General features: G+C 31.4%; 2 protein-coding genes across 4 annotated transcripts; one reads left to right on the top strand and one right to left on the bottom strand.

Moving 5' to 3' along the window:
* Positions 1-1,074: 1,074 nt before the first annotated feature.
* LOC120181524 lies at positions 1,075-5,644 on the bottom strand. Of its 3 annotated transcripts, none has more exons than XM_039186626.1 (8): positions 5,084-5,644; positions 4,347-4,405; positions 3,999-4,101; positions 3,797-3,900; positions 3,453-3,521; positions 2,349-2,937; positions 1,403-1,574; positions 1,075-1,215 (listed from the first exon to the last, which is right to left on the bottom strand). In XM_039186626.1, exons 1-6 carry the CDS (start codon positions 5,265-5,267, stop codon positions 2,563-2,565), a joined length of 894 nt encoding a protein of 297 aa, XP_039042557.1. In that variant the 5' UTR covers positions 5,268-5,644; the 3' UTR covers positions 1,075-1,215; positions 1,403-1,574; positions 2,349-2,562. The 3 variants fall into 3 exon arrangements, with proteins under 3 accessions (XP_039042557.1, XP_039042558.1, XP_039042556.1); XM_039186627.1 differs by lacking the exon at positions 1,075-1,215 and having other exon boundaries at positions 1,233-1,574; positions 2,349-2,410; positions 2,514-2,937; XM_039186625.1 differs by lacking the exon at positions 1,075-1,215 and having other exon boundaries at positions 1,233-1,574.
* Positions 5,645-7,735: 2,091 nt separating this feature from the next.
* Positions 7,736-10,108, top strand: LOC120181521 (syntaxin-71-like). Its single transcript, XM_039186621.1, has 9 exons — positions 7,736-8,014; positions 8,096-8,221; positions 8,323-8,491; positions 8,582-8,667; positions 8,824-8,892; positions 9,014-9,058; positions 9,363-9,425; positions 9,506-9,582; positions 9,925-10,108. Exons 1-9 carry the CDS (start codon positions 7,856-7,858, stop codon positions 9,935-9,937), a joined length of 807 nt encoding a protein of 268 aa, XP_039042552.1. The 5' UTR covers positions 7,736-7,855; the 3' UTR covers positions 9,938-10,108.
* Positions 10,109-12,285: the final 2,177 nt, after the last annotated feature.

Here is a 12,285-nt window from a genome sequence, read left to right as displayed (position 1 = left end):
TGAAAGGATATAATGCACCAGTACCGAATCACATGCATGATATAATGCACTTGCTATTCCACTCGATGTGTAGATCACCCATTCTGCAAATGCCTACATATAAACTAGTAATTAAGTTTTTTTTAACTAAATACAGAATCAATGATTGATGGTTAGGTCTGACATTGACATGGTTGGAAAATTTAGAGAAACCTCTAATATTTCATCACAAAAGGTTAGCACCCTTTGCTATCATTCAGAAACATCTTCAAGTTAATCCATGAGAAAAATGGAGCTTTACCCTCTGGTGGAGAGACCAGAAAGAAGGAAGCAAAGCTGCTGTATTAGATGCGATTAAAGCAATAGATCGCCATACGTGTCCTGCATCAGTTTCCAAGCAGATGTGATAGAAGCAAAATTTCGTTATCTGTTGGAAAACAAAGCTAAATTCCTATAAAATATGGGAAGGAAACATGGCAGAGCTGATAATTGTTAGAACATAGAGGACAGTTAAGGTGGGACTTGAACTCCTATCCTGTAGATCACTGGGACTGTGTAGGCCAAGTAATTGAGATTTTGCCTGGCAGTGGAACCGTATCAAGATAATTTGCTAATCCTAAATTTGTTTTTTTATAGCATTACAATAAAAACAAGTCCAGAAATCACTTAAATGCAAATAAACTTGAAGGTTACAGCTCCGAATCATAAACATTAGATGGCCATATCCCGAGCCGATGATTATAGTTTTGCCAATCCCCCCAAACCCGACAAAAAAGTATTTGGAGCCTAAAAAGAGTGAAGAAATAGTTACACTGAAACCATAAACAATAATGTTGATGAAAACATGTAGCAGGAATGGCATCTATATTTTTGCATTCAACTCCTAAAAGGCATTTACCTTGATATGATACAATCTCAATGCTACAGTCAAAACCTCCATGGTTCCGATCACAAGTGCAAAAGCTGAGAAACAATATTTATAAAATGGAAATTATTTTTTTGAAAGATTATAAAAATGAATTAGAATATATGTATGTGTGTGTAGAAAAAAAGGATGACTGAAAAATGTAATACCTGTATGAAGTCAATCCACTTGCATCAAGAGCAGAATTGCAATCACCATGATGGGAGCATCTTTTTGGGCATCTTTCAAGTGAAATAGACATAGTAGTCCGGCCATCGGAAATAACACCAGTTCCGCTTAGATGCCTTAATGCAATACTCCAGATTCCTTCTCTAACATATGTAAATTCGACCTTTTCATCACTTGAATTGTATAATTCAAAAAACATGGAGTTACTACTGTTTGTCTCATTTACATAATAATAATCCCAATTAACATGTGATGGCAATCCACCATTTCTAACATATATTTCATAATTTATCCTTCTATCTGACATTAGCCGAACATGGATATTTCCACCAGCTGCACCTCGAGGAACATTTAGAAGAAAATATGTCCAGGTATCTAGTTCTCCAATTGAGTAGTTGCTTAAAAGGGGCTCGAGCTGAAAATTGGTAGCATCTGACATCAGGTTCCCACCATCTGGCATATAATAGGATTCAAAAGGGGCGGAATATTTCCTGACAACAGTCTGCAGACAACCATTCTCAGATCGTCAATAAAATAATCCTGCGAATGAGTTTCTTAAAGCATCAACAGAAAGGAAAGAGAGTGAAAACATAAAGTTAAAAAAAGAAACTAAATTAAAATAAATCTATGTTTGCATCCCGTTGCTCGATGTGTAAGTGAATGCTTCAAAATCAAAATTTCCAAACTGAAATCGACCCTATTGGTTTCAGAAGGATTGCATTTTAACATGAATTTACTCAGTTTTTAAGGAAACTAGAATATGCCCTCACCATGCTTTGGAAAATCTGGTCAAAGCTTTGAACAAATATTTATAATGTATCTCTTGTATTGTTATCTAATTCTCATTATATGCATTTAGAATCAAAATTGAATTACCATAGAAACTTCTCAAATAAAATGAACCAAACATATAATGAAAATCATATGGAAATTAATTAAAACAATATGACAAAAATAACATGATACTACAAAAATATGTGAACATGTTAAAACCTGTAAAGAAATTATTATTAATGTGTAAACTTATATTGCTACATATTATCTTACAACTAAAAGAAAGTGTATGGCTACATATTATCTTACAACTAAAAGGAAGTGTATGGCTACATATTATCTAAGGCACTTAATTTCAAATAGGCAGATAATTATCTAATAGGATCAAAATATAAAACTAAAACTTACTGACAAACACCAAGTATAATGCAAAAGGAAAAATGAATCAATGAAATCCGTAAAGAAGTGATACATAAGATAAATATGTGTTAACAATGCCCACCTGAAGCATGTATCTTTCAGACGAACAGTTTGGTCCAGCCTTTCCCGAAGGACATTCAAGCTCTTTCAGTTCCAGGGAATAGCAAATATTTGAAGCATTACTGGGAGCCCCTCCAAGTTCCTTTGACAGGTTGAGGGCTATAATAGAAAAATACCAGAGACCAACCTTTGGGAAGCGAATAACCAGAGGGGACTGGTTTAGGTTACCAGAATAGTCATGTAGGGTAGCTGACCATTGCACCGTAACGAGCAAAGCACATTAAGTCAACTCTGCTACTATTCTCAGTGCTGTTCAGGGGCCTTAACCTTGGATTTTGTATTGAAAGTGTTAAGGATTCGGCTATCTGTAGTCTCTCTAAGGCATAGATTTTCATTTCTCCATCCCCGAGGCAAGAGGTCTCAAAATTGTTCCTGCACATAACCATGCTTTGATTGAAGACAGATACTGAACCATTTCTTGAACCATTACCAGATCGACCACAAGAAAGCATTTCAATATTTTGGTTGCAGTACTGTCCTTGCATTAATGAGTTGGTACATCCTTCCACGCTTATATTGGCTGCAAAGGAGTAAGCAGGGATCTGAACTATCTGTAGTCCAGAGCAGTAGCCGTGAATTCAATTTATTTGTTAAACATACGTACAAAAAAAATCTTGGAACTCTCCTAGAAAAGAATAAGCTGACAGTGAAGAACAACAATGATATGAATAGGAACAAAAACAAACATTCTTCAAACAGGAGTTTGATTTTCATATGATTTCCACAAGCCTAAATGCAAGTGAGAAATACATTTTGCTGAGAAACCTTGTTGTATGGGATCAAAAGCCGATCTAGATATGTCTTTCTAATAACCAACCAACAAGTTTCCATTGTGCCGATCTTAAAATTAGAATATCCATCTATGAGCATGGTTATTTTCTTCAGAAGAGAATTACACAACACACATGTATATATCGATGGTAAAAGGCTTAAACAGATGACTTGTTTTTTTTTTGGGGGGGGGGAGAGAGAGAATTGATTACGAGCAGTAGACGCAACTATGGAACCCCTAATGCAATAGATCAAGTGCTGAATAAGGTGCAAAAGAATGGAGCTAGTCATTTACCATCTTCAACTGTGTTCTTGTAGGCCCAAAACCATTGAAAAGACCAAAATACAAAACCCCAGCAGATATCTGAACAGCAAATTTTCAAGTTATAATGCCTACAGTTGAATTTCTAATAATAATATGAAAGAAAATAAAAAGGATGTTGGGGGATAACCTATGTTCCAAATTAAACATTTTACCCCCACACCCCTGATTGTGGGTTAAAAAATGTCAAATGGACGGTGTAGTGTAATACTCGCCTAAGAATTCAGTTAAACAAACTACACGACAAAGCAAGATTTTTAAGAACATAATCGATGACATTTCTTCCATAAAAAGTTCATTTGATAATGAAATCAAACCTGCTCGTTCGTCAACTTCATTGTCAGATTTCTTGGAACAGGATAGCACTGCTCCGAAATTTGAAGTAATTGTATTCCTTCAAAAGATCTGTTAGATAGTGCAACTGGTGCACCAACAATAGAAACGTCTAAGATTCACCCTGGTCAATGAATTCAGTGACTGAAAGAAGAAACTAAGATTTGATGTATGCTTGCAGGATACCTTTCATTGAACTGCTCAAGACATCTGGTAACGGGAGGCTGCCATATCTGAAGCACATCATCGGAAGCACATTTCTAGGAATTTTTTCGATGCTGTTTATATCCTGGAAGCGTTTTGAAGCATCAGCAAAAGAGATGAACAAGAGCGAGTGGTGAAACTACAAGTTTAGACTCCAGAAATCAGTGATTAGAAATGTGATTTTTCTTTCATGATTTGTCTCAACAAAGAGTAGAAATGTACTATGAACAAACAAAAGAAATTCAAGAATCAGCAATTCTGGATAGCCAAAAAATAGAACAGAAACCTAATAGACATAAAAGACTAATTAACTTGGACAACCATACTTACAAGATTGACACTCGTCTTCAGTGCTATTGACATTGAAGAGAACCATAGGGGTAAATCAACTGATACAAGGCAAATAGTAAACCCAGTGAGACTCTTCAAACTAATATGATTCAAACAATAACACATAGAATCTAGTTCATTGCCATTTTTCTTCACCTAAGCACTGCATAAAATATATAGCGTTTTCTTCTCTCTTGCATACAAGAAGAGGGAAATTAACTTCCAGGACAACAGTACTGAAGTAGCTTTCCATAAAAGGAAAGCAATCTAATAATCATCATGGCGGAGAAAATATTATAATGTTGAAGAAATTAGAATTTTTCCAGGTCAAATTCCACTGTTAGTTAAAAAAATCAAAGAATTACTTGTAACACTGTTTCAGCAGCGGACTAAGGCAAATTAGTTTGAAACAGTTTGAAACGTAATTCATTGAGTTATTTTTTAAATATATTTCTTTTAGTGTAAGTTAAACTGACTAGGAAAATTTCTGATTGCTTTCATCATTATAATAGACATAACAGAACAGAATAATAATAATTCTAAAATCGAAATTTATAAGACCGGGGTGAATCACAGAATAGAAACAGCAACCGTATCTCGTGTGCATTTATTGGTGAAGTTTAAATTCAAACAAGCAACCCATTATTCATAGCATTGCACAATTAAAGGATCAAAAACATTAAACCAAAATGCCAGATTGAAGAATTAGAATGACAAAAGAAATCGGTTTCCCATACCTCTTACATAACGCATGTCAAAAGGTCTCATCTGGGTTTCTGGGTAATTGAAGCTTGAAACCGTAAAGGTATCATATCTACCAAGTTGCTCAACCGAATTACAATGTCCAAATAAACAAGAAAAGAGGGTGAAAATACTTAGAATCGAGCTGGAAAGCCAACAACGAATCGAATTCTCTGCCATTTTCTGGGGGTAATTCTTAATAGGGAGCTAAAACATAAATAATAATAGTAATAAATAAAGAGAAAATTTATACGAAGAAATTAAAGGCATAAAGCTTTTTTGGTTTATCGGTGGTTAAAAAGGATCTAATTTCCGGACTGTTTTTGAAGTCCCTTATTCAGTGGGATATTGCTGAAATTATATTAATATCCTCAAAAAATGGCCATCTGTTGACTGCTGCCTATGGCGCGAGTCAATATCAGCAAAAGCAACGTCCAAGACAAGGCCACGCTCAGTCTGGAGGAGCGTGTAGGAACACGCGTCACCGGCGTTCAAAAGAATACAATGCTCTTTGCCACTACTCATTGGATCCAGAAAGCCACAAGTAGTGAAGCGAGGATAAATAGCAAAGCAATTTGTTCTCTTAACAAGATTAAAGGCTAAGGTTTGGAATTTTATTATTATTATTATAAATGAAAAAAAACAAGAACTTGATGATTTACAACTATCAATTAATTTTATTGATTATTGTCATTTTGGATATTTATTTGAAATGTGGATTAAATTATTAATATAAGAATTTACACTTTAATAATATGAATAAATTAGAGCACGTTAATTAAATTTATAAATTCTATATAATATATAAATTAATAAAAGAATTTAACCTTTATTAAATATAATATTTAAAATCATAAATTTCTTTTTTATTTAAAAAAAATCTACAACGTTCGATGAGCACCATTAATTTAATTTATAAAATTTCAAATTCTAATAATTAAATTAGTTTAAAATTTAAAGGTAAATAATATAAAATAAAAGGTAAATTGTACCAATGACTACCTAACTATTGTTCCTTTTTATTTTGACCACTATTTTTGAAATTTTGTCAATCAAGTCACTCAATTATTTAAATACATTCAATTAAGCCAATTGCCGTTAATATTTAATGGAAAAGCTGATGTGATAGTTAAAATATTTGATATTATTACATATTTGGTCCATATTACTTATATATTCTATCAATTTTATCCTAATTTTAATAAATTAAAATAAAATTAATGCTCAAATCAAATGGTGCCAAAGTAGTCTTTATTCATCTTATTCTTTCAATTTGTAGGAAAACAAACAAGAAATAAAAGAAAAGAAAACTTACAAAAATTGATTTCATTTTTGAGAAATTAAAAAAAAATCAAACGCTTTGATTTCAAAAATGCATCTATATTAAGTAAAATCAAAATTTAAACTCTTAAAAATTAATCCAAAACAATTAGATTTTACTTATAATGTGACGAATTAGGTAAAAATAAAGTTACAATACTTGGATAGATGAGTAATAAAAAAATATTTTTAAACATACAATCTAAAAGTAATTACAAAATAGAATAAAACATCTAATTTAAATCCCTAAAATCATTAAAAAATATAATTTAAACACATGAATTTGTCACACTAATTGTCTTGCGTGTATCAAAATAAAATATATTATTTTAAGCTAAAAAATGAAGAATATGGAAAAATGTTGGAACGTCTCATCACAAAACACTGTCATGTTTATTTTACTTTATTATTAGAAATAATAAAAGTCAAAAAACCAGAAAAGAAAATTTGTACTGTCTGACATTAAATTGATTCCTCTTCAACTAGCTACTTTATCATATTTGAAGGTTAAATTTATTTTAATTTATTAAAATTAGGACCAAATTGATAAAATATATAAGTAACAATGATTAAATGTGTAAGTATACCAAATATTTTTAACTTCCACATCAATTTTTCTGTTAAATATTAACGGAAGTGATTTTATTGAATGCATTTAAATAATACTTGAGTGACTTGATTGATTTTTTTTAAATGATGGTCAAAATGAAAAGGGTAATAGTTAGATGATCACTGTTATAGTTTACATTTATTTTAAATAATTTACCTTTAAATTTTTCAACTAATTTATAATTATACGTTGAGTCATTTAAAATTTTAACATTTTATAAATTAATTTTTCGGTACTCATCATCACATGGCCGGGCTCATCATTGATCGTCGAATGTGGAATAATCATTTTTTTAATATAAAATTAGAGACCTACATAAGTTAGGACAAGTATTTTTGTTGTATTATTTTAAGTTGTTTTAATATTTTGTTATTTAAAATTGTAAAAGAATTGTTCTAATTTTAAAATATAAAATTTTATTCGAAATTAATATAAAATTTCAAACCATTTTAGTTAAGCTCACAAAATATTCATTTAAGAAGACATTCCCCTTTTAAAGAACAGAAAAAAAAATTCAACTGAATGTTTGGTAGTGAACTTGTAGAAGATTAAGGGAGATGTAATCTTCTAAATCCGATCTCATTTTAATATATTTCTTTCAAACGTCAGATCTTATTGAATCACAGTTGGCAAAAATCGAACGGCAGTATTCGTTTCCCTCTTCCTTTTTTTCTTCTTCTTTTGACTCTCACTGTTTCAGTCCCTTCTGTCTCTCTTCTCCCACTTCAAAACTCAAAAAGACAAAAACTGTGACAGAGAGTTTGCTCCGAAAAGCATAAAGGAATTTCCAGAGAGGAGCGTAAAACGGTGTAGTTTGAAAGGCAATAAAGGGGAGGAGATGACGGTGATAGACTTGATCACGAGAGTCGACGCGATTTGCAAGAAATACGAGAAGTACGACATCGATAAGCAGAAAGAGGCCAACGTCGCCGGCGGCGATGACGCTTTCGCTCGCCTTTACAGCGTCTTCGAGACCCAAGTCGACGCCATTATTCAGGTGTAATCTTCTTCCTCAAGTGACTTTTTTTGGCTTCTTAGTGTTAAGAAAGTCCTTACCTTTTTCTATAAAATCCTTTAGAAATCGGAAGCTGTTGCAACGGAAAAGAACAGGGCTACGGCGGTTGCTATGAACGCGGAAGTTCGAAGAACCAAAGCTCGATTGCTTGAAGAAATCCCCAAATTACAACGACTCACTCAAAAAAAGGTCTTTCCTTTACATTCATTATTTTGAAAGAATTTTATTTTTCCTTTGCTTGATTAGACTAAGAATTCGTTAACCGTTATTATTTATCTCTGGCGTTATAGGTAAAGGGGATTTCAAAAGAAGAGCTTGAAGCTCGAAACGATTTGGTTTTTGCACTGAAAGATAAGATTGAAGCAATATCAGATGGATCAACAGCTGCAACTAAACAAAGTACTGGTGGTTGGGCAACTTCGAGTTCCTACACTGGAATTAAAATTGATTCATCTTCAGGTAATAACAAGTTATTTTTTGGATCATATTATTTTGAAGATATCCGTCTATGATCAATTGTTTTGAATGTTCTGTAATTGGATTAATCAGATGGGAGATTTGACAGTGAGTACTTTCAACAAACCGAAGAGTCTGATCGGTTCAGGCAAGAATACGAAATGCGCAGAATGAAGCAGGTAGTAATTCTTTTTCTTTGTTGTTGTTTGTCTTACTGTTGCTAAGAGATTGACATTTATAACTCTAATGGCTGTAATGTATCGGATTTGGAGGATTGTAGTAATTCATCTTCCTTTCTAATGATTATATTTTATAGCAATACTCTTTTTTTTAAGGATCAAGGTTTGGAGGTTATAGCTGAAGGTTTGGACACATTGAAGAACATGGCTCACGATATGAACGAGGTTAGTTTTGTCCTATATTGTTCTTTTCGATTTGATATAAATCATAGCTTTAACTTTGGGATCGTATGCTAGTTGTGTTTGGTTATTTGTGTCCTAAGATTCCATTTCTTTCTTATGACAGGAATTGGACAGACAAGTGCCACTTATGGATGAAATAGATGACAAGGTGATTTTCTAGTTTTAAGTTAACTTTCTTTGTTTGTCATGGACATGGGCAACTTTTCTGTTAGTTTGATAATAGCATTCTAGAAAACATTAAATTCATAAATGAAGCCTTTTAATGGTTAACCATACATCCTTAAGAGGAAATTTTCTTTAAGACTTATTCAAAATATCCGAAGATGATTACTAGCTATTGATGTTTAGTCTCTTTTAGATAAAAAGGTAAGGTTGGATCTTTATCCTTTTTCATCTGAAAGTTTCGGCAGATTAGAATTCCAATCTTGACACTGTTTTCTGGTGTCTTCCAGGTAGATAGAGCAGCCTCGGATCTGAAAAGCACGAATGTGAGACTTAAGGATACCGTGCACAAGGTAATTCTATTGCCTTATATCTTTTGATTTTGGATGGAAGATGCTTTCTATATCTTAATGCATATTTTGATTTTGTTCAGCTGAGATCAAGTCGCAACTTCTGCATTGATATCATCCTCTTATGTATAATTCTCGGGATCGCTGCATTTTTATACAAGCAAGTCTTCTGAATCTACTTGAATTATATGGTATTAAGCATTTAGTATTTGAGTTTTGCCTTTCGATGTTCCGAAAAGTATTCGGGCGTCGTCTCTAAAGCATGTAGGGAATAGAAATACCGTTGGCTAATATATTTCCGAGTTTGCTTTTCATGTGCGGGGCACATGTCTAATAAATCCGAGCATCTAAGTAGACATAGGTGTGGAGGTATAATTCGGACTTTGTTTTTTAATGAATCGAGTATATCCATATCCGACGGTTACATTCGAGTTAGACTGTTAGAGTAACATAAATATTATTACTATGACCATAAGTATTTTGACACTATTCTCTGCTGCAGTGTGTTGAAATGAGAAACTCGTCTCTTCTACATGACGAGGATTACTCTCCTTCCATTATTGCGTACGAGTTTGTATGGATTTTAAATAAACTCTCGAGTCTCGACTTTACACCGGTATTATATAATCTGACTTGATATTTTTTGTACGTATTTTTATATGTATTTATACCTAATGTTGTAGTTATAAAGTATGTGGTACATATGAACATGGCAATTGTTATTACATGGGGAGTTCAACTCTATTAGAAGTTTTCGTATTAAATCTTTATATATATATATATAAAAGATATTTTAGTTCTTATGTCATACTTTAAAGTTTATTTTAATCCCTATATTGAAATTGAACATTTTAGTCTCTTTATGTTTTTAATGTTAACATTTTGATCCAAAATATTAAAGCTATTATTAGTTGGTTTGAATATTTTTGTTTAAACACGTTTTAAGTATTAAAATTTTGAGTATGAACAAAATAATCTTTTAAACATTTTTGCAACTTTTGCATAAATTTTTTAAATATTTGTGAAATGTAAATGCAAAATTATTTTTTATCGTAATGTCAAATTTTATTGTTTTCACCGCAATAATGTTATACTTATAAATTAAAATATAAAAATATTATAATTTTATTAGAAAGAATTGTATAGAATTTTAAATTTTAATCAAATTGGTGTCAGTGAAGGTGTACCATAGTAACAGGGACCTATGTGATGAATAGAACAAAGTCAAAATGATATTTATTACACTATTTTTATCCATGCTCACATTAGTAATACATGTCTTATTCCGGGCCTGTTAATATGATAAGATGCCACTTGGAGCAACAAAGCTGTACAGGTGTGTTGAAATTGCTTAGCATGTCGGGTTTTGCTTGAATTGTCCCAGCTATGTTAACAAAGCACTCGTCTTGAAAGGGGGAATGGTTTAGGAATGTAACATTATGTTGTTTTTCGTAATATAATAGACGATGATGCATGACCTCTCCCACACTAATGACAGAAAATGCTGAAGCTTCAAAGCTTTATTTTGCTTAATGTCAAGTGTCAAGGGTTACTAATTTTCACTTTTCTCTATATTTTTTATTTTTTTTTCAAAAAAATTCTTTATGATTTTAATTTTTTTAGTTCCATATATGATTAAAAAATAATACTAAGTTTCATTAATATTTTAATTTTCTTAATTCTTACACGTGTTTATTAACTTATTTTTTTTATTTAGTTTCTTATTTTGTGCACAGTTTGCTATTGTTCTTCATTTGCTTGAATCGAATCAAAACATGAATAGCTTACATCTTAAATTTCGGAATGAGTTCGAAGTGAATAGCATACTATAATTATATATCACATTTTTATTTTTAGATTAAAATTAAAACGATTAAAATCTGTCTCGTGTCATATTTATATAAGGGATAACCGGAAAATTATATGTCATAATATATGACCTTATAAAGTCATAAAAAATGTAAATACGTGGAACTATAAAATTTTAAGGGATATAAAATAAAATTATTAATAAAACGTATAAACGTATTTAAATTTTATAAAATTTAAAAATTTTAAAACATATAATTATATTTTGAGACATCACATTCTATCCATCTCTACATGTACTCGTCATTTTAGTTGTAGACTGTAACACGTCATGTGTCAAAACAGTGCACGGGGGAGTGGACATGCGCACTTGGTGCCCCTTGAGCCAACCCCTACAAACATAGATCGTTAATGAGGCGGAACATATTTTGATTTATTCGAGATTAATTTAATTAAAATTGAGTTAATATTTGAATTGAATAGGTTTAATTTGAGTTTAAATTCGACTCGAATTCTTAACGAGTTAAAATGAACTATTTGATACTTAAACCGAAAATTTTGCAAACTATTTAAAGAAAATAATATAATAAAATTTTAGATTTTTTTAAATTAAATTATTAATAATATTAATATTTGCATATTACTTTTAAAAAATACAATGCAAGACTTTCATGTACTTAAAGTATATGTTCGAGCTCGAATCGAGCTTTAATTTTCGAGTGGGACTTGAACTAAACTAGCGAGCTTTCGAGACAAACTTTAATTTTTTTATTTCGGGTTTGAATCGATCTTAATTATTTTAAACTCATAAATTTTTAAATTAGGTCATAATTTTATAATTTTTAAATTAAATTAAACTCAATAATACTCAAACACAACTTAATTTATTTACAGCCCTCCCAGCAACCATCGTAAAAGCAAAATGTTTTTTTAACTTTCGACCGCATATAATATTTTACTGTATGTAAACGGCTATAAAAAAGAAGTAAATTATGCATTTAGTACATAAACTATCAATTTTAGTTTGTTTTAGTATTTAAATATTTAATTTTTT

This window comes from Hibiscus syriacus, unplaced genomic scaffold (assembly GCF_006381635.1).
Source record: "Hibiscus syriacus cultivar Baekdansim isolate YM2019G1 unplaced genomic scaffold, ASM638163v2 tig00112528_pilon, whole genome shotgun sequence".
Taxonomy (NCBI): Eukaryota; Viridiplantae; Streptophyta; class Magnoliopsida; order Malvales; family Malvaceae; genus Hibiscus; species Hibiscus syriacus.
This window is presented reverse-complemented; position numbering and strand designations above follow the sequence as displayed.